The sequence below is a fragment of the Pipra filicauda genome, unplaced genomic scaffold (assembly GCF_003945595.2).
Source record: "Pipra filicauda isolate LSUMZ 115617 unplaced genomic scaffold, ASM394559v2 scaffold422_size665910_pilon, whole genome shotgun sequence".
Classification (NCBI taxonomy): domain Eukaryota; kingdom Metazoa; phylum Chordata; class Aves; order Passeriformes; family Pipridae; genus Pipra; species Pipra filicauda.
Window position 1 is genome coordinate 513,929 of NW_024104557.1, and position 27,301 is coordinate 541,229.

Below are 27,301 nucleotides of genomic sequence, written 5' to 3' on the forward strand. Positions count from 1 at the left end.
GCATAATAAATGCAAGACAGTGTTGCCAGAAAACGCATAAAGCCTATTTTTGATGCCCACACCCTGCCCTCAAACCCCAAGGCACCCGTTATCCACCAGCACTGCGCGCAGAAATGTTGGGTAAGTTTGGTTTGTTAGGAATGGAACTGAACATTTTGCTATAAACCTTTTCTTTTCCTGGTCTCATGGGACCTCAATGTCATTTTCTATCTCTGATGTGTCCTTTCCACCGCCTTGTCAGGACTCCAAGGACCTCCAGGATGCCACAGGGACTGGCTGCTGGGATCCACCCTGCAAGTCAAGCGTTCATCTGACTCTTGGTGATGAGCTCAACCTCAGCAAATATCCTGTGTCCTCTTTTCCTGAGGGATGAGAAGGGATCAGACCTTCACATTCTGTCTGTTCTTTGCCCAACTTCTGTTCCCAGCTCACAGGTCAGGCCCTTCTGCTGTGATCCTGAGTCAGTTTTGCACAACAGGTTTTCCGTCCTATTTCCATGTGTAGATGTCTTGGATAGCCTGGGATGGCTCAAATGCAATGAAACACCTATATTCAGACATAAATTATTGTGGTTTTTTTTCTCTAGTGAGGTTTAAACATGACTCACACACAGACCTTATTTGAATGGAGATGTTTTAAATCCATGAGCTGAATCCCACAGATGGGACTGAGAAAAAGCAAACCTAATTATCAGCGACCTTAATGTCACTCTTCATGATGTGTGTCTCCATGGAGGGACATTCAGATGTCTGAAAATGGAGAAAAAAAAAAATACAGGTGGAAGCCTTTGCACAGGATGGCTGAAGTTTATTGGGAAAACTCTGGGCACATCCCAGCCCCAGCTACAATCTCTATCCTGTGGAAAGATTGTAAAAGTCAGTTTATTGAGGACATGGTTTTCAAATTCTGAGTGGTAACAGAAATTCCCCAGCAGGAACTGGCACACAATGATGGCAAAATCATGTGACCTTGATGGTTTAATGTGCATTGGAGACTAATCTTGAATTTTCTGTTTATTTTCTCATTTCAGCCTCCGAGCAGGAAAATGAATGATGTAACTGGGGCATGGATGGGCTCAGTTCAGATGGAGGGGACACACAGAGCCTGGGTCCTTCCAGCTGAATCCCCTCTCTCACGATGGAAACTGGGAGGAATAGAAGGAAAGAAAAAGCCAACAGTGAAATATCCCTTGAAATATTCTCCCAGCTGACAGCAATTGCTGCCTCAGGGATTTCTCAGCTCAGAGATTATATAAATGTTTCCAACAGCCCCTGATGGACTTACCTGTCACTGAGGCCCTCAGTTGCTGTTCTAACCCCTACAGACTTCTGGCAGGTGCAATATCTCATGGTGATGAGCTCCACCACTCAAAAATGTACCTCATTTTGTTCATTTTGATAATTGGGTTTGATGTCGTTTTATGAGAAACAGAGAACAGTCATCCACTATTCATCTTGTCCCCAGCACTCCTGGTTTTATAGAGCTCCATTGTGTTCTTCCTCAGTCATCTCTGTGTTCCAGGAAAGCGCCCCTTGATTTAATTATCCTTTAGATGGAAACCATCCTGTATCCATTCTAGGTCCCTTCTATCTTTCTAGAGCTGGACTAATCAAAAGCAAACAGTGGTCAAATTAAAAGTGCATCATCGATGTATTCAGAGCTGCAAAGGTATTTTCAAGGTCATTCTCCATCTCTTCCATTCTCTGTCCCCAAATTCCCTGATGTATTTTTCACCTCTGACTGCTATCAAATACTGATCCAGTGTTTTCATGTTGTATCTCCTTTTGGTTTTTCCTTCTGCCTTTCCCTTTCGCCTTTCCCTGTCCTGTCTCAGATATATATCACATACATATATTTATATATATTTATAAATATATATTTATATATTTAAATTTTTATATAAAAATATATTTATATATATGTGTATATATATGTGTGTATATATATACACACATATATACACACATACACACATATATATATGATATATACGTAAGAATCACAGAATGGTTTGGGTTGGAAAGGACTTTAAAGACCTCCCTGAGACACCTTCCACTAAACCAGGTTACTCCAAGCCCCATCCAACCTGGCCTTGGACACTTCCAGGGATGGGAAATCCACGTCTTCTCTGGGCAACCTGTGCCAGGGTCTCACCAGTCTCACAGGGAAGATTTTCTTCCTAATATCTAATCTAAACCTACTCTCTAGATGTGGGAGGTGCAACCCCTTCATCCCTGAGATTGTTCTGCCCTGACTTGCTTTTGTCACAAATTCTTGCATGTGAGAAAGATTATCCTTGTGAAATTGCAAAAAAAGTCTTTGAGAAATAACCACGAGTGGATAATTTTCAGGTGTTTCTTCCTCCCTCCCTCTCTCCCTCCCTCCCTCCCTTCCTCAGTCCCTACAGCCCTTGTTTTAAAAATCAGACACAGCAACAATTCACAGCAACATTTTAGACAGGTTTGTGCATGTATTTGGTACAAACAAACAAAAATATGTGCATTCTGTTCCATAGAGCTTACACCGATCTGACAGAACTCGGAACACAAAACAGAAATACTCTGGCTAATAAATACGTCTGGGGATGAAAAATAAAAATCTATACATAAAAAATTCCAATGTCTGCTAAAGAAAATGTACACTTATATACACGCTGTAAACAATAGTAATGCAACCCAACTGCAGTCCAGCTCAGGCTGACAGGGACCTTCCTTCCCTCGTGGACTCAGGGGAGTCCAGTGACACCAAAACTCATCAACAACTAGTTCCTTGAAGCAGCAAGGTCTGACAACGCAATAGTGACATGGAGCCAGTGCAATGAGGTGAGATCTGCTGCAAAAGCAAGGTGCAGGTGCTTTGGGGAACGGCCTGTGTGGCAAACTTGGAGAAACAGGGCCATTCCCTCAGCTGGTCACACCCTTGTGGGTCCAGAGAAATCCGTGGGATCAGACCGAATTTACCTCCTGAAGGTCTGAGCCCGTGTTTCCAAACTTGGGAGAGTTTGGAAAAGTAAGGGATTCAAAGAGAAATGCTCAGTTTTACAGACTTGGGTCATATTTTACATGACATTGTTGTTCCTCCCCCTGCCAGCAATGACAGCCCTGTCTGCTCCCATCAAACCCCTCCAGGAGCAGTCCCAGAGTCCAGTCCTGGCACTGCTTCTGCTGCAAGAGGCCAAATGAAAGAGAGGGTTCTGGCTTAGGTGAGAAAAAAGTATTTTGCCTGAATGCAGCACAGCAGAGCTCAAAGCTTCCCTACAGCACCTTCTAGGGCATCTCTTGGGGCCAGATCAAACTCAGTAAGTAACTGAGCCAGAGTTTGGGCATTGACATGTGTGTTCATGTGTGCTTAAATATTTATCCTTGTTTTCTCCCTTGTAGGTGCGTAAAGAATTGGGATGGAGAGGCAGCAAACCTCCAGACTAATCTTTCTTTCCCTTCCAGATGCTTTCAAGGGGCTGGAGGCTGTAAATGTAAATGTTTCAAAACTGGGGAAAAAAAAAAAAAAAGGAGTAGATAAAAAAGTCAGGGAGAAGTGTAAGCAATAATACCAACTCATTTATGGGAATGCTTGCCAACATTTACTGAATCTTCATTTATAGGAGGATGTTGGCCCCTTTGTAGGAGAATGCCTTGTATTTTAGAGATGACCCATGTATATAAATACAGTAAAGTGTGTACATGTATCTCTCTGGTCATGGATGCACTCATGGACTGCCCCCTCCCTGGTCCCTTCTCTGCTACATCTCCAGTGCCTCCCATGAGGATCCCCAAAGCTCCCTGGAAAACCAGTGGCACCTGCAGTCCTTACAATGCAAAATGACTTTTCATGTCACCCCATCATCACTGCAGGGTCTCACTTCCCCGAAAAACCAAAGATATGGGGGAAAAAAAAAGATGTATTTCCCCACAAAAATTCCCACGGGGTGTTGGGTCCCTGCTTTTGTGGGGTTGAACCTCCCCAGCTGGAACCTCTGGGTGGTTTTGCAGATGCTGGAGAACATGATGAGTCTGGTTTCAGTGTAAATGCAATGCTGCCCCATGTGCCTTGGTGGGATTTGCTGCTGGGAGGAAAATATTTGGACAAAATCTCCTGATATTTGTGCAATAATTGGTCCAGTTTGGAGTCCTGCATCAAGTAAAGGGTGTTAAGGGTGTTGAGATGGGACCAACTCCAGATACCTAGTCTCAATATGCACTGCTCAAAAGACTAAAAAATAAAAAAGTCCAACTTTCTCTCTCTTTTGTTTTACTTTGAAGCAAATGAACAGCAGAAAGAAAGGTGACATTCTCTCTAATGTGCCAAGGAGCCTTTCATCTTCCTTTGACAGCCACCCTTGATCAGCTGCATGTGCTGTAGGCACATTCATGAAAGACTCCTCATGGGTTTGGGGGACAGTGCTGATGTGGATGAGCTTCCACCCAGGAACACATTCATTGCCATGTTTCCACCTTCTGACTTCACGTTCCTGTTCTTTAGTCACCTGGCTTAAGCTGCTTCAGCTCAGATCCAGACTTCACCTCCATCACCTACGTGTCTCCTGCTCATGCCTTAACCTGATGATCATTATCTGAAGTTTGATAAAACCAGCCTGAATTTTGAAACCAGTGCCTGCAACACAGGGCCAAGTAGAGTTTGGGTGACCACTTTCTGAGTCGCCTGGCCGAGGTGGGCCTGTCATGGCCCCAACTCCCTGAGTTTCCCGGAGGAGACCGTGGTGCCCTCCTGAGGGGTGCTCACACTCTGGGGCTGTGAGCAGGGAAAATCAACCCTTACTGTCGTTGCTCTTGACCATGTTAGCGGACACACCCAAGGCAAAACCAAAGGTTTGATGTATCAGGTTTTTGGGAAGTCCCTTGGGAGAAGAGTCAGGAGCATGACCCTGACTGGGGAGGAGATCCATCTGCACATCAGTTCCATTTTAGCTTTGACTCAATGGGCAGTGGAAACGCAAACTTCCAAACTCAGCCATCCCACCTTTCCTGAGCCACAGAGCAGGATGGTTGAGGACTTGCATCACAGAATCATTATGGTTGGAGAAGACCTCTTGGATCATCGAGTCCAACCACTAACCATGTTCACTACATGGCACATGTCACCAGCTGCCACATCCACACATATTTGGACACTTCCAGGGGTGGTGTCTCCACCACTTCTCTGTTCCAATGCCTGACCACCCTTTCAGTGAAGAAATTTTTCCTAATATCCAACCTAAACCTCCCCTGGCACACCTTGAGGCCATTTCCTCTCGTCCTGAGTGAATACCCTGGGATGTATTTTTATCCCGTGTTTTTTCAGAGAAACAACTAGAGCAAGAAGGGGACAGAAAAGGTTGGGGATGACTGACACCAAAAGGAACCGGTTACTCTCTGTATCACAGATGGATGAGCACTAAAGCAAGGTGGATTGCAAGTGTTTCACTGGAAAGTGAAATGGGAAATGCTTCACAGGCTGGAATTAGAGGAGAGAGACCTGCACACCCTGTGTAGACATCTGGACTCCTCCTCCAGCCTAAAACCAGGTTATGTGGAAGGGGCAAAGCTGTGGTCACTGCAGAGATGATGGCTGAGAGCCAGGATTCCCCCACCCTGCTTGGAAATACCCCAGTCTGCTCAACCTCCAGAGCCAAGGGCTTGGCTGGAGGTCCTGTCCAGCCCTGCAGACCTACAAGCTCCCAACCCATCATCTAAAGGATCAGCTGCAAGCTGCTGCTCGGCAGTGTCCTTCCTGGATGGAAACATGATCACATGTACTAAGGCAGGGTTGGCATCTTTTGGGGTTTGATCTTTCCATCAGATTTCACGGTGGTGTTTTTAAGGCAAAGGAGGCATCCTGGTTTCCCTTAATTGCACAGCTTCTTCCAAAGTCAAAGACAACCATCCCCTGGAGGGAGACAGTTCTTCTCCTAAGGTCATATCCACCCCACATCTTCCCCTCCTGCTGAGGCTTGCTAAAATGGGATATGCCATTGGCTCTTATTTGAGGAACCCATAATCCCACAGAAGGGGCTGAGCGCCACGTGGGGGATTTTTGGATAACCTTTGGGCAACTGCATTTTATACCTGATTGCTGCTTCCAGTCTGCCTGACAGACCCACAGATGGTATCCCTCCACATTTCTGCTGGATACCTCTAAAGAAACCATCGAGAGCTGTTCCAGAGGGTTCAAATATCTGTTTCTCTCAGCCCACAGCAGTCTGTTAAGTCATGGGTTTGATAGTCGATGGTTTCCGTGAAATCATGAGGGATCCCAATAGAGACAGACTCCACCTCTGTTTTGTAGGTGGCTGTCACCCCCCCTTTGCTGGAGCCACCCCGGATTTTGTTAGAAAGGCTGTTCATCTTCTCCTTCAGCTGGGTGGACGCTGGTTTCTGGAAAGGAGTGAGCATTTTCCAGCCCTTGAAGCTGAGCGTTCGCCTCTTACTGGCTCTCTCCTGGAAGGAGGAGTTAAATATGAAGGAGCTGTTCAGGGTGTTAATCCTGGGCCTCAGGTCTGTCTCAGAGTCCTGCACCGAGCTGTTGGCAGAGGCCCCTCTCCAGTGGTGGTCGTAGACTCTCCAGATGGGCCGTCTCCTGCGGTGGCACTGGCACTTGAGCAGCCGGATGAACGCGCGCTTGAACTCCTTGCTGGAGCAGGGGTAGATGATGGGGTTCACGCAGCTGTTGAAGTACCCCAGCCAGAAGATGATCTTGAAGACAATTTCGGAGGGCTTCAGAGACGGGAAGAAAGAACCTTGGGAGAGATTAAAAGAAATGTGGTTTAGAGGAAGAGGAGGGGGATGGGAGCGTGGGGGAGCGAGGGCGGTGGTCAGTCCAACCTGGGAGAGGTAGAGACGTGTAGAAAAGACTGAAGGTGTGATGGGTGGAGAGACACTGGTGCATGTTTCTCAGAGAAGCTGTGGCTGCCCCATCCCTGGAAGTGTCCCAGGCCAGGTTGGCCAGGGCTTGGAGCAACCTGGGCTAGTGGAAGGTGTCCCTGCCCATGGCCAGGAATTGGAACTGGATGACTTTTAAGGTCTCTTCCAACCCAACCCATTATGTGATTCTACAGTTCTGCTATTAGGTCCTTGACTTGAAATGCCATTACCACCAGAGGGAAGATCTAGCCTGTGCAGGATTGGAAGGCATCAACCCTTCAGTGATGATGATCACAGAATCCCAGAACACGCTGAGCTGGGAGGGACCCACAAGGATCATCGAGTCCAACTCTAAGCCCTGCACAGGACATCCCCAAGAGTCACACCCTGTGCCTGAGAGCGTGATGGATAATATTGTATTTTTGGCAGGACTCTCCTAGCCCCCACTGCAGAAGTTCTCCCAGCAGCGGAACCAGCACCCCCAAATCAGCTGTGAGCCATTGTGCAAACACACACAGCTCACAGGGAGGCTGGGCCATCATTCTGGGGAACAGCTTCTGTGTCGTGGTTTGTCAACACAAGGCAGCCAGGCCCTGTCCTATTCCACGTCAGACAGGAAAAAGTGTTTGGTCTGCATGGATCAGTTCTTGGTGCCTGCCTCTTCCTACATATTTTACTTTCCCTGCAGCCTAAAAGTGTGGATACAGCCCTGTCCCCTGCACTGAGAGAAGAGCAACACCCCTTCAACTCTTCTGCTCAGGCATTTTGGATCATCAGTGTCACACACCCTCTCTTCAAATTTTCAGTCATGCTAAGGTGGCTCAGATAATATCCACTGCCACAAAGCCTGTCCCTCCCACTTGAAAACTCTTTTGTCCACCCAACCCCTATTAAGTTTTTGTGGAGTTTCCCTGTGGTTTTCTTGGTGAAAAAGCTGGAGATTTTTTTACGGAGCCAGAAGATGTCACTGTTGCTCCCGCATGGCCTCAACACTTAGCATTCCCCCCTCAGATCTGAAATAACTGTCTGAGTCAGCCTTAATTTCTTTTAATTTTAGCTCTGGATGACAAATTGTGCCATGTGACCGAGCATTAATTTGTATTTTAGTAAATAACATTAACTCTGGATATCATTATTATTTTCCCTGAGCTAAAAAGCCTGGTGTCAAAACAGTAAAACAGGTGCCAGGAGCCAGAAATTCGTGACTGGCGCTGCATTAAAGCTCCCCAGGCTGTTTGCTGGAGGAAAACCATCATCCAGGAAACTCAGAGTGCTGGTTCCAGTAAAACTTCCTCACACCCATCCCTAAAAAGTGGAGAAATTACAGGCAGACTCAACATTAGGTATGTGGGCTATTCCACCATGGGGACATGAGAGGAGACAGACAGATCCCAGCATTTTGTGATGGTTGGGCAGGGAAAGCACAGATGTGGCCATGCAGCTTAACCATCTGCTGAAGGCCAATCCAAGCCAGGTTGGAGTCCATGCTGGTTGTCAATATGTGCTGAAGGAGGCACTGAAAAAGGACAGGAAGCAGGAATGACATCTCTGTGCTGGGAATACCCAGGGGCTTCATGGAAATCAATGGCATTTGCAGCTTAACGTGCAGCTGCTGGTGGTGTAGTCAGTGAGTTTGAATGGAGCAATAATCAGAGCCACAGAATGGTTTGGGTTGGAAGGGACCTTAAAGATCCATCTCATTCCAATCCCCTGTCTTGGGCAGGGACACCTTCCACTAGCCCCACTTGCTCCAAGCCCTGTCCAACCTGACCTTGGACACTTCCAGGGATGGGGCAGCCACAGCTTCTCTGGGCAACCTGTGCCAGGGCCTCCCCACCCTCACAGGGAAGAATTTCTTCCCAATATCCCATCTAACCCTGCCCTCTGACAGTTTGAACCCCCTTGTCCTGTCACTACATGCTCTAGTAAATAATCTCTCTCCATCTTTCCCGCCATCTCCCTAACACCAGAGTTAGCTTTTGTGGAGGCAATGACTCCACCTTGGTTGTTTTGGATTAAAGGAGTTTGTTCTTTCGGGGAGAGTGGTGAGATTTATGAGTTGGCTCTATGCTGCTTGAATCACCACATCTGATTCTAACCCCAGCAGAAACTGCCTCCTGAGTGACAGCCAGGGGCTTCTAAACCCCCCAGGGGTGCTGGGACCAACCCCCCTTTGCACTGCATGAAGCATCTCCTCCATTTTCCATCTGACCATGGCTTTGAGCCATCCCTCATTCTCACCTTGCCCCCATCCCACCACTGTGGACCCTCAGGAACCATTGATACTTCAGGCAATGTGTTTCAGCCATGGCTTTCCAAGAACAGTATCAATCCCTCTCCTCAGTCTCAGGTCTTGGGAACAGTGGGTGGGTTTGTTTTCCTGCCCAGACCCACACCCTATCCATTCCCTACAAAGACAGGCTGACAGAGGTGGGGGTGTTCAGCCTGGAGAAGAGAAGGCTTTGGGAAGACCTTAGAGCTCCTTCCAGTGCCTAAAGGGGCTCCAGGAGAGCTGGAGAGGGACTTTGGATAAAGGCCTGGACAAGGGGAAATGGCTTCGTACTGCCAGAGGGCAGGGTTGGATGGGATACTGGGGAGAAATTGTTCCCTGTAAGGGTGGTGAGGCCCTGGCACAGATTGTCCAGAGAAGCTGTGGCTGCCCCTGGATCCCTGGAAGTGTCCAAGGTCAGGCTGGATGGGGCTTGGAGCAACCTAGTGTAGAGGAAGGTGTCCCTGCCCGTGGCAGGGGATTGGAACTAAGTGATCTTTAAGCCCCTTCCAACTGAAACAGTTCTATAATTCTATGATGTTTTGATTCCACCTGGGGACCAGCCTCTACACAGAGCCCTGATCTCTCTGCAAGGCAATCCCTGGCTCTCATGCCTTCAACATCACGTTGTCCCAGCTTGATCCTGCCATAGCTCCGTGTGTTTGGGAGCAAGGCAGGTGAAGGACTTCACTAAAGATGTAATCCTGCTCATTCCCTTGTCATGGAGAGGCTTCGTGCCTCAGTTTCCCCACCGGAGAAAGGGGCTAATTTCCCTGAACTCTTTCACAGTGTTGTTGTGAACCCTGTTAGCAGCACACTGGGTTCTCAGAGGAGCTGCAGCTTTATGCAGCACTTTTTTTAGCTTCAAGAGAGAGGAAAAGAAAACAAAAAGCTATGGTAACAAAGCAAATAAAAGAAGGGTCTCTTTTAAAATTCAACTAGTAATTACTGCTCGAGCCAGGCTACTTAAGAGATTGGTGCTTGCTTAAACAGCCTGTTGGTTTGTTAAAATAACAACTTATATCCAGAGTTTAGTGGTTCATTGCACAATTCAGTCTCTGTACTACGTGCTTTGTCTTTTGCATCCAGATACAAAACACAAATTGAAAAGAAAGAGAAGCCATGAATCGTCTGAATTTCAACTTTGGCCGGTTTTTCACCCGCTAGAACCTCGTGTACATCTGAAGACAAGGGGCTCATTACCATCCTCATTGCCATGCAAATAAGCCCTTGCAAGGGACGTGTCCTGAGTGCAGCCACAGTTTCCCCCATTTCTTTGCACTGGGATGAACAGAACTAGGCAGGGAGTCCCCAGAACAGCTCCTTGGCTGGAAATTTTGTACGTGCTGGAGCATCAGGCTCTTCTGATGGGCTGTGAGGTCTTACTTAGAGAGTGAGTAAAGAATGGAAGAAATTAAGTCTTGCTTTCATGTACGTGAATATGCAACAACACTTTGAGAGAGGAAGCGTTTTTGGGCTGGGGTTTGTCAGAGTTACTATATAAGAGCATAAATGTTAGAATGTGTGGAAGGCAGTATTGAGTGGTGGACACTTGAAGAGCTCAGGAAACAGAGAAAGATGTGTCCAAGGTCCAGAAATAGAAAACAGGAGTAAAAGATCAGGAACAGCAACACAGAGTGATGCACCAGCACTTTAGCCTGATATCTCAGTGTAAGAGAATAGGACAATGCCAAAGAACAGGAATAACAATTATTGTAGGACCTGTGGCACAGTAAAACAGTGAAACCTGGTCTTGTTTCAAAGAGGAGTTCTTCCTATTCACTCAAAATCAGCCCTCTGGGCACCTCTCCTGGGCATCCAGCTCCACAGTTCCTGGCAAAGCTTGGTATCCTTTCCAAAGGAGGAGGCTGTGACACCCACCTTGGGGACATCCACCCTTTGGATGGTGTTGGTGTGGAGGGCACTGACACCACCCACAGTATTTGTGCTGGGATCCAGCACCCCCCTGCCATGCTGGAACATCTGGGACCCCAGAGCCCTCACAGGGAGAGGACAATGGAGACCTGGCTTGTTCCTGAACAGGGCTGCTGCTTTTGGGGGTCGTGTTCCCAGCAGGGAAGCCTCCATCCAACCCAACCAAATCCACGTGTGAAAAACACAGAGACAGCCTGGGGAGTAGGGGCAGACCTCTGAGGTGCCCTTTCTCCACCCTGGCTGCCTGCTCAGTGATTCTCCCTCTCCTGGTGGATGGAGGATCCTGGTTGTACTTCAGTGCAGGATGCTCCAGGTAGGGTGGGACGCAGAGCCTCATCCTCTCTATTTTCCACTGCCTTGTTGAGAAGGCTCCATGTCAGCTTGTGGAGATCCTGAAGAGGACTTTATCTCCTTGTAATAAACAAAACCTAATAATAATGCTGGGTCCATTTGAGGACTTTATCCCTTTCATCATTTTATAAAAGATTGTTTTGCATCTTGGCAGAATCTGAATCCTAGTGATAGAGCTGGGTCTGAGCAAGGGTTGAAGATCCTGTTGTAACCCTAAATAATTGTCATCAGGACTATCAAGAAATTAAGAAGGCTGCAGTGAGCTCAGGGAAAGCCTGTTTGCACCATGCAAACTGACTGAAGACACAAGCTAAACACGATCTGAAGATTAAATTTCATTTTTTTTTGGTGGTTTAAAAGTTGAGGCAATGAAGTATGTGCTCATACTTTTTTTTTTTCCTAGTTATTCCTGGTCACCCTGCTCATATTTGGGAAAGAGGCAGCCAGGTATAAATGTCTGGAGGCACAGGCATGCTCCCCAATGCTGTGACATTGTGTAATGGGTGATTGGTGAATGCAATTTCTCCTCCATTTATCCAAACACATATCCCACTTTTTTTGGGTTGTTTGAGCTAGCACAATCTCATAATCTTTCCTTGCCTGCACTTCTCCACCCTGCCCTCCCCATGACTCACTCGAAGGTGATATCACTGGATTGTTTGGAGAGTTGCTGGTCCCAGAGTTCAGTGCTTAAAAAATAAAGCAAAACAAGAAAAAAGACAAATGCGTGAACGAAAATGGAGCCAGTCCAATCTAAATTCTGGCCCTGGCTCCCAGTACACAGCCAGAATCTGTGAGCAGGCTTGCTTTCTGCTGCAGTTGGCAAGGGCATCTTTGTTTTAAAAGGTCCCTACTTTACAGCATGTCCTGAAGAGTCCATGGCACAGAAACACTGCAGACGTGAGAGCAGGTGGGAAAAACACAGTGACAAAGTCATGCCCCAGTGCTGTCCTACCATGAACTTGGAATTGCAAGGACCAACAGGGCTGTTCACACTGACAAGGGTGTTGCTGTTGCTTGGTCTGGACTTTGTGTCAGAGATGGGCTTGGAAAATAATAAAGAAAAGTTGCCAACCGATCTGTTCTTGAGTCAGGAAGCTGTAGAAATCCATATATAGGATTAGCACTGTGGTGGGGACAGGTGTCTCATTGCTCAAACTTCTCCTGAATGTGACCTCAAAGACTTAGGAGGGGGTTAAGGACTCCCTCGGGGTGTATCAGAGGAGCAAGTCAAGAGAATAGGAAAGAGTATAGGAAAACCCTTGACACAGGAGGTACTGTAGCTGCTGAAGCTCACTGTGGGCTCTCCTGACCAAAGAAAGAGTCAAAAAATCACAGAATCAGGAAGGGTTTGGGTTGGAAGGGACCTTCAAGATCGTCTAGTCCAACCCATCTGCCATGGGCAGGACACCTTCCACTAGGCCAGGGTGCTCCAAGCCCTGTCCAACCTGGCCTTGAACACTTCCAGGGATGGGGCATCTACCACCTTCCTGGGCAACCTGTGTCAGTGTTTTACCACCCTCACTGTAATAAACTTCTTCCTTATATCTGATCCAAACTGATACTCCATCTCTTCCCTCTTTTTCTCTCACAAAGCAAATTAATTAAATCTATTCCAAAGTAATCACGAACTGCCCCTTTCTGCTCATTACACAGCCTGCCTCTCTCCTTGCCAGATCCTTCCCAGGCTCCTGTGATGGCTAATCCCTTTGATGCAGGTCCAAGCTATGGGAGAGCGGGCTGGATACCAGCGAGGATTTCTGTGTGTGACTGGGAGCCTCAGATTCCGACCAGTCTTTCCCATCCTGCTCCTCCACCCTCTATCGACCACCTCCACTGGGTATTTGCAGGCGTATCAGGGTCCTTAGAGGGTTAACACCTCCTTGCAGCTGGTGGCGTGCCTTGGAGTGATGAGGGAGTTCACTGCCCTCCCAGGATGGATCCAAGAGCTGCTTGGCGCAGGGAGGAGGACAGTGTGTCCACAGTGGCTCCGGCGTTTTCCCTGGAGGACGATGGCGTTGGGATATCGGGTGGAATTCCTCAGGCCTGTGAGCCTTCCAGCCGACCCCATAAACAATGTCACGGATAAGCAGCAGCTTTCCAGTGAAAGCCCCGATGAGCTGCCTGTGTGTCTCTCTGCGCGTAGGCACTGCCTGCCTGCTCCAATTCCGCACCCTGAGCTGGCCCAGAAGAAAAGCAGGGAGAAGCCACCACTCCCCTGGTCATTGCTGACCCTCTAGACTGTCCCAGATTGTCCCAGGCCATGGTTGGAGAGCCCCTGGCCATGCCAGAGCCCATGGTGGGGTGTGCACATCTGGCGTGTGGGGTCCCCAGGGAGTGGGCGATAAGACTGTGGTGTGGTGGGGGTCAGGGAAGCTTGGTTTAATCTGGGGTGGTTGCAAAGGCAGGAGAGATCAGCCTGAGGGGTGTCAAGGGCTCTGAAAAACATCAGCACTCTCAAGCAGGATCTCAAAGCTGAGGTCTGAGCGTGTTTTGCCTGTCTGCAAGAGAAGGATAATGCAGCAGAGCCTTGTTCTGATCATTTGCTGGTCTAATCCATGGCCCCCAAACCTGTCCCCCAACCTCTAGGAGTGTGGTCCTAGTGATGTCTCCAAAGCTTTCCCCTAAGTTGCAGCACATCAATAGGACTTTGACTGAAATTGCCCTTCACTCCCCCCAAAGCTCACATTGGAGCTTTTCTCAGGGCAATCCTGGGAATCTGGACCACTGGTGGGAACCGTTGCCGTGAGGATGTTTCTGAGGCATCAAATTTCCTGAAAACTGTGGGTCTCTTATGTGAATCACCCAACTGAATTCAGGCATCTGAGCAGGTCCTTGGGTTCAGTGGTTTAGATGATAGATCTTGTGGTGAGAATGGAGTGATCCATCTCGTCCTAAGCCTGTCCTGGGCAGATGGATCACATCAGGTTTCAGATGATCCTGGTTCATGGGCAACCACATCATGGCAATCCAAGGTTACACCTGGATTTGACCTGATGGATTTGACCCTTAGAGAGTCTGGTTGTCTGATCCTCTCTGAGAAGCTGCCAAAGCTTCCCGTGCATTAGTTTCTTTCCTGTGCAGGACAGGACTTTCACCAGTGCAGGGTGACAGTGAAGAGTCTCACAGACACATCTGCTCTATTACCTGACAGAAACCTCACGGATAATTTCGAGTCTTGGATTGTACACAGTGCTAATTTGCTTACCATGGTCCAGCCAGACCCCTCCAGATAAATGTGGTCCAGGGAACACTTCACTCCAGAGACCACCCCCAAAAGAACATGAAGACTTGAATGTGCAGCCCCCCCAGCGCTGTCCCAGCAGGGTCTGCACCCTTAACAACCTCCATATGCCCCTGTGCCACATCACAGGGCATGAAATGCAAAGCATCTGCTTCAGACTGCAGATCCACTCTGGTGGGCTCCCACACACAACACCCCCAGCTCTTCCAGAGATTCACAACTCCACGAGAGAGTAACTATGTGGTAGGACCACGGGGGCACTGCATGGGGCACGAGACAGGCTTTGGGCAAGATCCTATAAAGTACTTAGGCTGCTCTGGTCTGCTCTACAGCCCTCGTTCTGGGGGGCTGTGACCATAAACTGGCTTTTTCCCCCCTATTTTCTTATTTTTTTTAACAACATAGTTGATGTCTAGTAATTAGTTTGATTCCTGAGCAAAGTGTAGCTAAACTTGTCATTTGCTGGATAGCATTGGGAATGTGCTGATGTGACTTAATTGTGGACAGGTGAGGGGGCTCAAAGAAGGTTCAATCACAGAATCATAGAATGGTTTGCTTTGGAAGGGACCTTAAATATCATCCAGTCCCACCCCCTGCCCTGGGCCACTATCCCAGGTTGCTCCAAACCCTGTCCAACCTGGTCTTGGACACTTCCAAGGATCCAGGGGCAGCCACAGCTTCTCTGGGCAACCTGTGCCAGGGCCTCACCACCTTCACAGGGAAGATTTTTTCCTGATATCCAATCTAAACCTACTCCCTGTCAGTTTGAAGCCATTTCCCCTTGTCCTGTCACTCCAGGCTCTTGTAAATAGTCTCTATCCATCTTCCTTGTCGGCTCCCTTCAGGTACTGGAAGGCCAAAATTAGGTCACCCCAAAGCCTTCTCTTCTCCAGGCTGAACAATCCCAATTCCATTATGTGCCATCTTTCTTGAGAGGGCACTGACCCCTCATTTGGGGACTCACAGCTGAAAGCAGCAGCAGCAAATTCCCAGAAGGTCATTTCATTCACTGCATTCTCCTTCCAAGGACCTGGATGTCCCATGCACAAAACTTCCTTGCCCTGAATGGAATATACAACCTTCCATCTTTCGTGAGAGATCTCTAAAGAAGAAAGTCATGCTTAAAATAGAGGAATAACTAAGAAATTCTGGCCTGATGCTGCAAAGGGGTTGATACCACGGTCTGCAAGGGGGAACTGTACCAGCAGCACACAGTGGTGTGAGAGGTGCATATTGTCTGCCTGGATTTCTCCAAGGTTTTCCACATGGTTTCCCACAGTCTGCTGGAGAGACTGATGTGCCATGGTCTGGACAAGTGGTCTGTGCAGTGGGTGAGGAAATGGCTGACAAGGCACCCCCTGTCAGGGAGTGGCAGCAATCTGCTCCTTCCCAAACTGGCAACCTGCCACCAAGTGGGATCCATACTGGGCCCAACGCTGTTTAATGCCTTCATAAGTCACCTGGATGCTGGGATCAAGTGCATCCTGATGAAGTTTCCTGATGTTACCCATAGGAGTGTGGAAGTGGACGCTTCAGAAGCGAGGTCCACCCTGCAGGAAGACCTGCACCAACATGGGCATCACCAGCAGAGAGAAAGAAGTCATAGTCACACTCTGCTGAGGCCACACCTGGAACACTGTGTTCAGTTTTGGTCCCCACTATGCAAAAAAAGATGTGGAAAGGCTGGAGCGGGTCCAGAAAGGGGCCACAGAGATGATCCAAGCACTGGGAAGCCACCATGTGAGGAAAGGATGATGACTGAGTTTACTGATCCTTGAGAAAAGAAGGCTGAGGGGAGCCTGTAGCACCGTGCAGCTACAAAGAAGTTGTGACTCCCTTTTCACATGGAAAGATGAGGGGCAGTGAGTACAACTCACCCCTGGGGATATTCCTACTGCATACAATTTTTCACCACGACAACAATCAGCCACTGGAACGATCTCCCCAGGGAGGTGGTGGAATTCCCCAGTGCTTGGCACTGTTAGGATTCAGCTGGACAGGGTGCTGGAACATCTTGTCTGGACTGTGCTTTTGCCAGGAAAGGTTGGTCCAGACGATCCCTGAGGTCCATTCCAACCTGGTGTTCTGTGATTCTATGAGTTTTTCCCGCTTCTTGATTTTCAACAGGAGTTCTGTGGACTCTACTCAGGCAGGACTAGGCAGAGGAAAGGGAAAGAGATTTTGAAACAAAACCTAGGCTTGGATACTGCAAACCAAGCTCACTCTGTAATAAATCTTTTAAATGGGTAAGGCAATGCTTTAATGAGAGAATCACAGAATGGTTTGGGTTGGAAGGGACCTTGAAGACCATCAAATCCCTGTTATGGGCAGGGACACCTTCCACCAGGTTGCACAGAGGGCCTGATGGCCCCAAGCTTGGTGTTAGACATTGTCCTGTCCATGCCCTCGAACCAAGCTGTCCATTAACTCACCTCAACACTCCCCTGCCCTGGAACAACCTTTTTAGCTGCTTGGTTCATCTCCAAGAAGGGCTGGGCAGCAGATTCAGGACAGAGGCGGTGCTGAATAGAGCAGGGTCAGCAGGAAGACGGTCTTTGAAATTAGTCACAAAATTAAAGAGAAGACAAAGATGTAGGATTTTTGCATCTGACTTTTAGTACGGGCTCCCTTAAAGGCAATATTTTTTTTGCATTGTTTCCTATGCTCGGGAAAGATAAATGTGTATCCAACTGCCTGTTCCTTAATGATTCACAAATAATAGCCTGGCTGCAGCCCCCAAGGGGACTTGAAAACAAATCTTAGAATCATGAGACTCAGCAAAAGGACATAAATAAAACTAGGAAAAAAGAATAAAAAAAAAAAAAAAAAAGCAAGGATTGACCAGTATGACAAATCCAAAGGGAGACATCAGGAAGGTCCTTATTTACCAGATGCAAATGAAGAAAAAAATAGTCTCCTGAGAGAAGAAAAAAGTCAGGGTAACCAATTCACATGTCAAGAGCCCTTGTGTTGCTGTCTGAGCAGAAAGGAGGCTGGAATCCATGTGCTGATGTGAGAGACCACAGCGAGACTCCTGCCTGGATGGCTCAACAGAGGAAACACGCTTGGGGCGGCCTTTAAAAAGAAAATTTCCATCTGGTTCAGGATGTGAATGGGCACAATGGCCTTGTGGGGTTGCTAGGTTCCCTCCAGGGCAATGCTAAGCTTGTCGTGCCGCTCAGAGAGGAGCATTCCCGTGGCTCTCCATTCTCCAAACGGGAGCATCCCGTGCTGCGTCCGAGGCTGGGGGTCCCTACTCTGCACGAGGCACCCCAAGCACATCTCTGGGTAGCACAGCCAGGGTGATCAGCCCTCAGGGAAGGGGAGCATTTATGGGTGAGCTGACTAACACCGTCTCAGCCGGTGTAAGCCATAAGTAGGATGTCTCCTGGGCAAAAATCCAGCCATAGGCATTGATTTTACACAGGTAGATAGTGATAGGACAAAGGGGAAATGTTTTTGATCCAAAAAAGGAGAGACTTAGATCAGTTATTGGGAAGAAGTTCTTCACTCAGAGGGTGGTGAGGCTCTGGAACCAGTCGCCCAGAGAAGCTTTGGCTGTCCCATCTCTGGAAGTGTTCAAGGGACAGGTTGGACAGGGAGCAACCTGGTCTAGTGGAAGGTGTCCCTGCTCATGGCAGGGGATTGGACTAGATGGTTTTTAAGGTCCCTTCCAATCCAAACCATTTTGTGATTCTATGGAAAACTGTTAATCCTCATAATTTTCTGCTGCCTGGCTCCCATACTCTCTGGCTGTCCATGAACCATTTACCAGGCCTTCATGGACTATCAAGATCTGGAAACCACAGTTTGAGAACTGCTGTTCTAGACTACTTCTTGCATTTGTTGACAGTGGCACTTTGTGGTGAGCCCTCCAACTGCCTTCTGCTGTGCAACTCCTTTAACAGCTTCCCTAAACCTCCCTTTGCAAGGAACTGCTGTTCCTCAGTGACTGCTGCAAACAGAAGCCTGGCTTCCACTCACCTCCAAGATAAAATGTCCCTTTCCTATCAAGCTGCCTCTTCCACTCTGGTCAGAAACATTGGAAATGCACATTTTTTTCCAAGCAAAGGAGTAAGCTTGAGGAATCCTGTAGAAAAGGAATGGTGGGGAATGATTCTCAAGCAATCCATCCAAGTCTTGGAAAAACCACTGTGTTTGCTGGGTCGGACCCAAGACTACTCTTTGTTTTTCCAACTCAGAAGTTCTTTTCTCTGCACTTGGTTTTCTAAGAATGTGAACTCACCCGCCCTGTCCTGTTTACAAGCTCGTAAATATGTAGATCAGATCTGGCTGCAGGGTAGGCCTTGGAAGGGCTGAATCCTGCTGGGAACACATGGCATTTCATGTACAGCAAGGCCAGATCTGAGCTGGACAGAGGAAAAAGGCAATTTTTCATTGGGCCCAACTCAACTCAGGAAAAAAAATCCTTACCCAGAACGTGATCCCAGACCTCAATTTACAGCTCAGGGTGAGCAGAACTCACCTTGGGCGGGTGACTGTTGCCAGGACCCGAACACAGGTGACACCACTGAGCTGGAAAGATGCCACAGTGGAAGGTTTACTGACTGGTGGCTGATTGCTGGGAATTCTGGTGGCTCCCAGCCTGGAGAACCTTCCAGCGGCGGGATGTCAGCGTTTGGAAAGCACACTATCAGGAGGAAGTGTGGGAGCTTCCTCAGCACATTTCCACCGTGCCAGTCCCGAGGACATTCTGTTTATCTCAGGACTGGGCAGACAGCACGTCACTGGCCACGGAGCCTGGCACTGCAGCCTGTGCCCCCCTCCCAGGCCTGTTGGCTCCGAGGGATCCTGACCAGCATCCTCCAGAGAGCTGCACCGCCGGACACGGGTGCTGTGGCGTCACGGAGGAAAGGGTGGGGGAGAAAGGATGGGGGGGAGGTTGATATTTTCAGCTCTGGTGAAAAACTGTGACCGGTTTCACAGGCTCAGGAGGGGCTATTCGAGACCAGCCAGCCAACTTCTGATTTCTTTTCAGGCTCAGAGGGGAAAATCCTCCAACGCCTGCCCTGTTTCCGCACTCAGCTCCAAGGCACAGCCCTTTTGGCTTCCGCTTGCATGGAAAAATCCAGTTTCTCATCGGTCGCCTTCTCTTTCTTTATATTTTTTTTCCGCGTCAAGGAGGGAAACTTTAAAAAAAAAAAATAAATTGTATTTCCGTCTTCTCCCCCAACCTGGAAATATTCAGGGGAGATAGCAGAGAGTTGGTCTGTCTCGGCCCAGCCACTTTTCAGCTGATATGAAGCTCTAAAAACACTGCACTTCAAAAAGAGACATTCTCCCCCCCTCTCAGAAAACAATGGGTCAGTGGAAGAGGGCTCCAAAAATATAACAGGAATGGTGAGATAACAACATCCTCATCACTCCCAACAGTTCCTGAAGCCCTTAACTTGAAGGGATGAGGTCCCCTGTTTAATGCTGCACTGGTTGCCTGTGCAGGATCCCTATTACTCAGTCCTTTCCACCATGTCCACAGGGAGGGTCATATTATCTGCCTGATGTGAGTAGCAGTACATAGAGTCATAGAATTATGGAATGGTTTGGGTTGGAAGGGACCTTAAAGACCATCTAGTTCCAACCCCCCTGCCATGAGCAGGGATGCCACCCACTAGATCAGGTTGCTCTTATCTGTAGTGATGTACTTGAGCCATGACTCTTTGGGTACAGCAAACAGGGACAGGACAAGGGACCAGATTTCACCTGAGGGGCACCCAGGCTGTTAGCAGGGACCCTGGGATGGCTTTGGCCTGCACATGGTGCAGTGGGTAGCAGAGCTGAGGGATGTACCTGCATGGAGATGCCTCTTTGGGAGGGTTTGGCTATGGTAATTTGAAGCATATGGCTAAAAATTTGACCCTTTTGGTCAAAGGTTGGAGCTGATGATCTTGGAGGTCTTCTCCAATCTAAATGAATCCGTTAATGAGGACGGGGTGACCAAACCTAATCACGTGCAATGATATCAGGACCTGACAGAGGGAAGGGATGACAAGCCCAGAAAACCCAGATTACCAACGTTTTGTGTTACCTGAGCAATCCACCTGGATGTCATGGCTGAACAGAAAGTAAAACAAGACAAGAGGCAAAAAGTGACTGCCTGGTTGTCTTATCCAGGCCTGGTTGTCTGGGCCTGGGACAAGCACAAAGACAATGCTGGAAGGACCAAGAAACGTAGCAGCAGACCAATCACCATATCATGGTGGGTTTGTTTAAGCTTTACAGCCATGTGGAGTTCTAAGGAGACATTTCAGGAGAGAGAATGCAAAACCCATGCTGTGTTGCCTGGTTTAAATGCCTGCACAGGGCAATGAGGTCTCTGCTGAGGAGAGATGAATGTCTCAAAGTGCCTCATTATGGTGATGAGGCTCATTCTCCACTGATATGCTTCCTGCTCCATCTCAGCCCTACCTCTAGTTCTTTTTTAATCTCCGAACCTGAAGGGAAAAGATGAAGATTTGCATTCAATTTTGATGGCAACCTGAGTACCTCCCAGGAGATATCTGTCTGCCTTTTCGCCTTTTCATGAGATAAACAAGTCTCTTTGCCTCCTGTGCTCTTCACTCACTGCTCAGAACTAACATACATGGGATATGGAGTGCACTCCCTGCCTTGATATGGGCTTCACTATTAATTAGCTTTTGGATATGCTAATTTTGCATATTTAGTTCTCACTGCAGGGAAGTAACCTTAAGAGGACTTTCCCCTCCTCCTTGGGAAACTGCTGCTTTTGTGGACAGCCCCTATCAAGAAAAGAATCATCCCAGGAAATTATTGTCTTCTCTTCTTCCGTCATCACCAAGTAGTTTCTGATTTGCCACCTCCCTCTTCGGGCACTTTGATGGCTTCTCATGTCGGGGGGACAAAAAAACATTCCATATATAACTTGGTTTGCCTGTGCCCTTCCACCAGCAGTGCTGTCTAAAGGGAGACAGTCTGGGGGTCCAACGAGGGGCTCGTAGGGAGTTCCCAGGATGTCTTGGTCAGCAGGACTTCAAGCAGAGTTGTTCAGTCTTATTTCTGTGCAATGAATTTATGGCTGGGTAAGGAGGCTCCACACTTGCTGTGAGGCAGGACTGAGCTTGCCTTCAATGCAGATCCCCTACAAATTGCCTCCAGATATTCAAAAGAGCAAACTTCCCTGGCAACTCAAACCATCTGTCTCATAAAACACCAATGATATGCTTCTTCAATACCATCAACTTGCTTGTAATTAAAGACAAGTATCTTCTACTACTGGGTGAAGCTAAGCCATGTCATGATCCCTGACATAAAGGTCATGGCACAGATTTTAAAGGTAGTTACACACTGAACTCTCGTTAAAGTCATGGGCATTAAGCATGACAATATCTTCTGAACACGAAGGTCACCAGTATCAATCCCAGTATTGCATATATTGGCAATAATGTCAGTTCTGGATCAGTATTTTTGTGCTCACCCTGAACAGTAGCACATGGGAATATTTTGGTGAAATGGTTCCTTGGAGGAATATTTTTCCTTCCAGGAACAAGTTGATGACTTGCTCTTAGAGTCACCTTCCTCAACGAATGACTCTCAAGGTTTTTGGCAAAAAGACATGTATAATCCACCTAGGAGCAACGTGTCATAGAGAATTAACAATAATAACTCATGCTCAGATCATAAAAAAGCCAAGAACGGGAACAGATGAACCAGACCAAGAAGACTGAAAAATGTAGGTTGCTCAGGTGGAAAATCATGTCCTTTTTGAGTGCCCACAGTGCAGAAAAGAAGTCAAGGAGACAGAAAATGCTCTAAGGAGCTCTGCAAGACAACATGAAGGTCTGGAAAAATCAACTTAGACATGAGATTAAAGGATCTTGATCTATTTGCATTATCCAGGAGAGAATGAAGCAATTTGCTCATGCATTGTAGTGAAATACAGGGGAAGCTGTTTCTGACAGCAAACACATCTTTAATCTAGCCAAGAATGGGGGAAAATTTAAAGGCTTGAAGTTATAGTGGCATAAATTTACTGTGGAAAGAAAGCAGTCATCTGTGATAGCAAGGATATAAAACAACTGAGAAAAGCATAACTAGAAGCACGGGCTCTCCATTATTTGCAGTCCTGAGTTAATGCTGAGTGTCTCTCTAAGAAAAAAAACTGGTTTTGAGTAATGGGGGAGTTCAAGAAATCCTTAAGGAGGCGCCTGGGGTTGCAGGTGTCTGTAAATCACAGTGGATCCTCGGAGAAGTCCCTTCTAGGCTTGCAAACTCCTCTCCAAAATGCAGTAGGTCTTGAATACAGAAGAACTGTAAAAATTATCCTGGGTCTTAAAACACGATAAGGGCCAGAACTATTTAAAAATCATTTTGCCTGCTCCAGAAACTGCTTTAATGAGGAATGGCAGTGACCTTTATTCCCTGCTGTAAGTGCTTTCCCCGCGTTCGACACAAGTGTGTCTACATTTCTACGCATTTGATCGCAGTTAGAGGGACTGACAATGATTCAAACATCTGTGTCAAGGGGTTTAATTTGAGAATAATGAAGGTTTTGCTTGTTGGGGATCATGTCAACATTTAATTAATTACAGTGAACTACAGTGTTGATATTTGAGAGCGCTCAGTCTCTCTGCACCCTCACACGCAGAGCTAATATCCTTCGGTGCGTCAGTAATTACCCAGAGCAAACAAAGCTGGAAAGAAATAAGCACCACAGAGGGTTTTCTGGGCCCTGACTCTCAAAGCAAGCTGACACAGATGCCAAGGTCTTCAAGGACCGTGTGGATGCCATGAGCAGAGCCCTGAGCCAGCTGTGAAGAGTCATTCAGGTCCCAGCAGCATTAAAGCTGCATTTTTTTTGTGCTGCTGAGGAAATCAGTCTGTGACACTGAGGGTAGATTAGATAGCAGGAAAGAATTCTTCCCTGTGAGGGTGGTGAGTCACAGGTACAGGTTGGGCAGAGAAGCTGTGGCTGCCCCTGATCCCTGGAAGTGTCCAAGGCCAGGTTGGACGGGGCTTGAAGCAACCTGGGCTAGTGGAAGGTGTCCCTGCCCATGTCAGGGGGTTGGAACTAGATGATCTTTAAGGTCCCTTCCCACCCAAACCATTCTATGATGATTCTATGACATGCTAAAGCTGCTTTGCAGCTCTGGGCACAGCTGGTGGGGGCAGCCTGGGGTGTCCTTGTGCTGTTTGGTGTCTAACTGCTAATACTGCCTTGTATTTGTGGGGCACACAGCCCACCTGGGAGTGGTTCTAAGGACCCCTAAGGGAGCTGTAACAGCAGATGTTTCGATGCAAGACCCCATGAAAAAGACCTATTCTAATAACATGCCTTTTTCCTGATCTATGAGCTTTCCCTGTCAGTCCAGCAGAATATGTATAACCAAGATCAAGAGAAGTAAAAACCCTCGAAAAACTAAAATGGTTTATTATAAATAAATATCTCCCTTCTCCTTCTAACACCTCATGCTTTCTTCTGGGAAGACTTTCTGAAGATCCTCATCAAAATATTCCCTGTTCCCTGTCAGCCAAGCAAATGGCATCTGCTGCCAGTGCCTCTCTTCTGTCCTTTCATCCCTGTGGTGATGCCTCACTCTCGCAGGGACAGGTGCCAAAGGACACACATTTGTCCCTGGCCATGCCCAAATGAGGAAAATCAATCCCAGGGCAGCCCTGCCTGCAAGCACTTGGCAAACTCTGCCGGTTGCTCAGGGGCACCGGAGTCCCACAATTATCAGCACAAGGAGCTTGGGAGGTTTTTCATCCCAGTGCTCCCATCACCTGGCATTGCTCCTTCTCCTGCTGGTGGGTAGGTGACTCCCTTGTTTCTCCATTCCCTCCAGAAGGTTCCTCTCCCTAAGGTGTTTCCACCTTATTTCCTTTTTCCTCAGCTTTCCTGTTTTCCCTCAAGGAGGTTATCTCAGCCCCATGAATATAAGTCAGAGAGAAAGCAAGGAAACTGCCCTCAAATGTCTCTCAGGGTGACAGACCATGACCCTTCCATGCCTAGACATGTAGATCCATGCAAAGGGACATTGTCACTGTGCCCTTTTTCACCTTCAGCCAAATCCTTTGACTCCAGGTGTCAGATACCCTGACATGGGCTTTCTCATAAAGAAGTTCTCAAATCCCATGACCGTAGCACAGAAGCATCTGGGATATTATTTTATCCCACCTGCAGGTGTGATTTCAGTGATCACCACCTTGTTTCTGTCCTTGAGGGGCTCCCTTTCCTCCTGCTGGCCCAGAGGGGATGGGCTGCTCTCCTCTGTGACTTGGTTGGGGTGAACATCACCTGGACCTCTCCCTGCAAGGTGCTGAGGGAAACCCTTGAGGGATGATCCTTTCAAAACCTGACTGCTCTCCTCAGTCAGACTGGGGAGCAAGAGCTGGTCCACTTTCTAAAATAAAAATTAATAAAATATATATAAAAAAAAAAATCTGGTGAATTGGCCAGGACACTTCATGGGATATAAAAGAGAGAGGCTGAAAGCCTGAGTGTGAGTGTGGAAGAGCAGTGCCTGGAATGTGAGACTGATGTCCTTGTGCACGTCAGTAGAAGACTATGAGAGAAAAGAGATGGCTCTTTTTCAGCAAATATCTTGAAAAACGCTGCAGGCCAACAAACACATATTCCTAAGTGCCAGCTCTCCAGCTGGAGCTGCAGTGCTGGATTCATCCTGGATGGCTGGAAAGGGGATACATGAAGCTGTGAAAAATCACACGCAGACTGTTAAGCTGAGGAGGCAGTGGCAGCTCTGAGAGGCTTTGCAGAGACTGGCCTGGCCATGTATCCCCACTGCCTCCAAGCCACCCCTGCTGGGGAGTGTCTTAATCAGTGTAATTTATTCCCAGTGTACCTTGGACGCCGGGCTCTCTGTTGGGATAAGTCTGATGACACACAGAGTGACCTCCTGGCACTTGTCTCCAGAGGAAAGCAGATTAGTCCTCTGATCCCAGCTCTCCCACATGTACATGCAAATGGATGCTGCCTCCCAGTTATGCATCAGGCCTCACAAAATCACTGGGATGCTCTGGTTTGAATTTCAGAGGCCATGACCCGAGGTAGCAGGAAATGGGGCAGCAATTACTGTTTGCAGCCAGACAACTCTTTTGGGGTTAAAAAAAACCCCTGCTTTTCTAACTGAACCAAGCTCTTAAAATCTGGATGTGCCTCTGTGTGTGTTGGGGTGAAGAAAAAGGTGTCTGGGCTGCTGTTCCTGCACATGGGGTCCAAACCACAGGGAGCACATGAAGCTGAAAACTTCTCCCTTTATCCTTGGATATCTGGAGGTCATGCTTTCCCTACCACCCCTGAGTGGTTTTGCATCCTCCTGTTACACTTGGAAGGCCCAAATCACTCCACTCCACAGATAAATTTTCCATGGCAGTAGGGCTTATTTAGTTCCAAACTGCACACAGACATGTGGCTGCCCAATGACTGATTTCTAGGGATGAGTTTTTCCAGGTGTATTTTTTTCCCTGCTGTTATCCAAGCTTGAAAGCTCAGGTTAGCTCAGTTGTGCTTGCCCTGGTCTGATAACCTCTTTAATACCTCTTAAAAGTAGCTATAAACCATTAACATCCTGCCTAATACCATTAAATCCATGTCTGAGCAGAAATCCATGTCTGAGCAGAAAAGGAGGAACTCCTTGCCGGGCTTGGAGTTGAGCCTGGACTGATCCTGGATCCAAGTAAACTCTCTTCTGGAAAGCATAGCTGCAAACTGTTCAGCAGATGTGTCCTTTTCCATCCATAGGGAAAAACATGGAGAAATGAAAAGACTGCAATTTCTGAGCTCTGCTTTGGTAAAGAAATGGGAACGTCAGCTCAGAGTCCTTTCTTGATAATGGCACATCCACTTAAAACAAGGATAGGCTCCATGGATCCCAGTTACCTCTTATGGCAAAGAACAGGAGAAGCAAGAGACCTTGGAACACATGTGAAGTCAAGGCTCACTTGAAGGTGGAGTTGTTGGAATAAATACAGGCAATGATACGCAGAGAGAAGACAAAATATGCACACAACACTAGACTTTGTTCATCTTCATGGTTGGACTGAAACAAAACACTTAAAAAGGATGAAATCCACTGAATGACAGAGAAGAAGCACGAGAGAGATGATTTCAATGAGCCAGAATAGCTGGGACCCAGACTATTGGGGTATTCAAGGGCAGGATTCATGTCACAAATTGACACTCATATTTAGTTATCTGCTTGTGAGTGAAAGGCTCAATTCCAGTGCCCATGCCGAAGTGCCTTGTGCTGCTTGGCATGAGACAGGACATCCAAAACTTTCACACAGGGTTGGAAACTCTGACACAGGACCTGCCACTTCCCGGAGTGGAAATTGGATCTAACTGGGACTCCCAGTACACCTTCAATGAAAACAGCAGGATGTCCCATGCAGGGAATGAGAGTTTAGGCACCCACCACCCATGGAAATGCCTGGGCATGTGCTCCCAGCTTCTGGAGCATTACTGCCAAGGCAGTTTTCCCCAGTTGCATATTCATTGTCAGCTCGAAGCTTGCCTTTGAACATCCTCCCCACTGGAACAAACACTTCCATGAAAGCAAGAAGGAATGACTTTGGCCTGTGCAACCAGCACAAGGCGTGGTGTGGGAGAGGAACCTTCCCAAGGTCCACTCCCAACTGGTGGCTTGCACA

The 27,301-nt window shown here is 47.7% G+C and overlaps 1 protein-coding gene across 1 annotated transcript in view; it reads right to left on the reverse strand.

Annotated features, from left to right (window-relative positions):
* Positions 1-5,174: 5,174 nt before the first annotated feature.
* Positions 5,175-27,301, reverse strand: part of ADRA1D (adrenoceptor alpha 1D) — a 45,310-nt gene continuing 23,183 nt past the window's right edge. Inside the window, exon 2 of the mRNA XM_027712654.2 lies at positions 5,175-6,733. Coding sequence (XP_027568455.1) covers positions 6,165-6,733 — 569 coding nt within the window. The 3' untranslated portion in view covers positions 5,175-6,164. The remainder of the gene's footprint in view (positions 6,734-27,301) is intronic.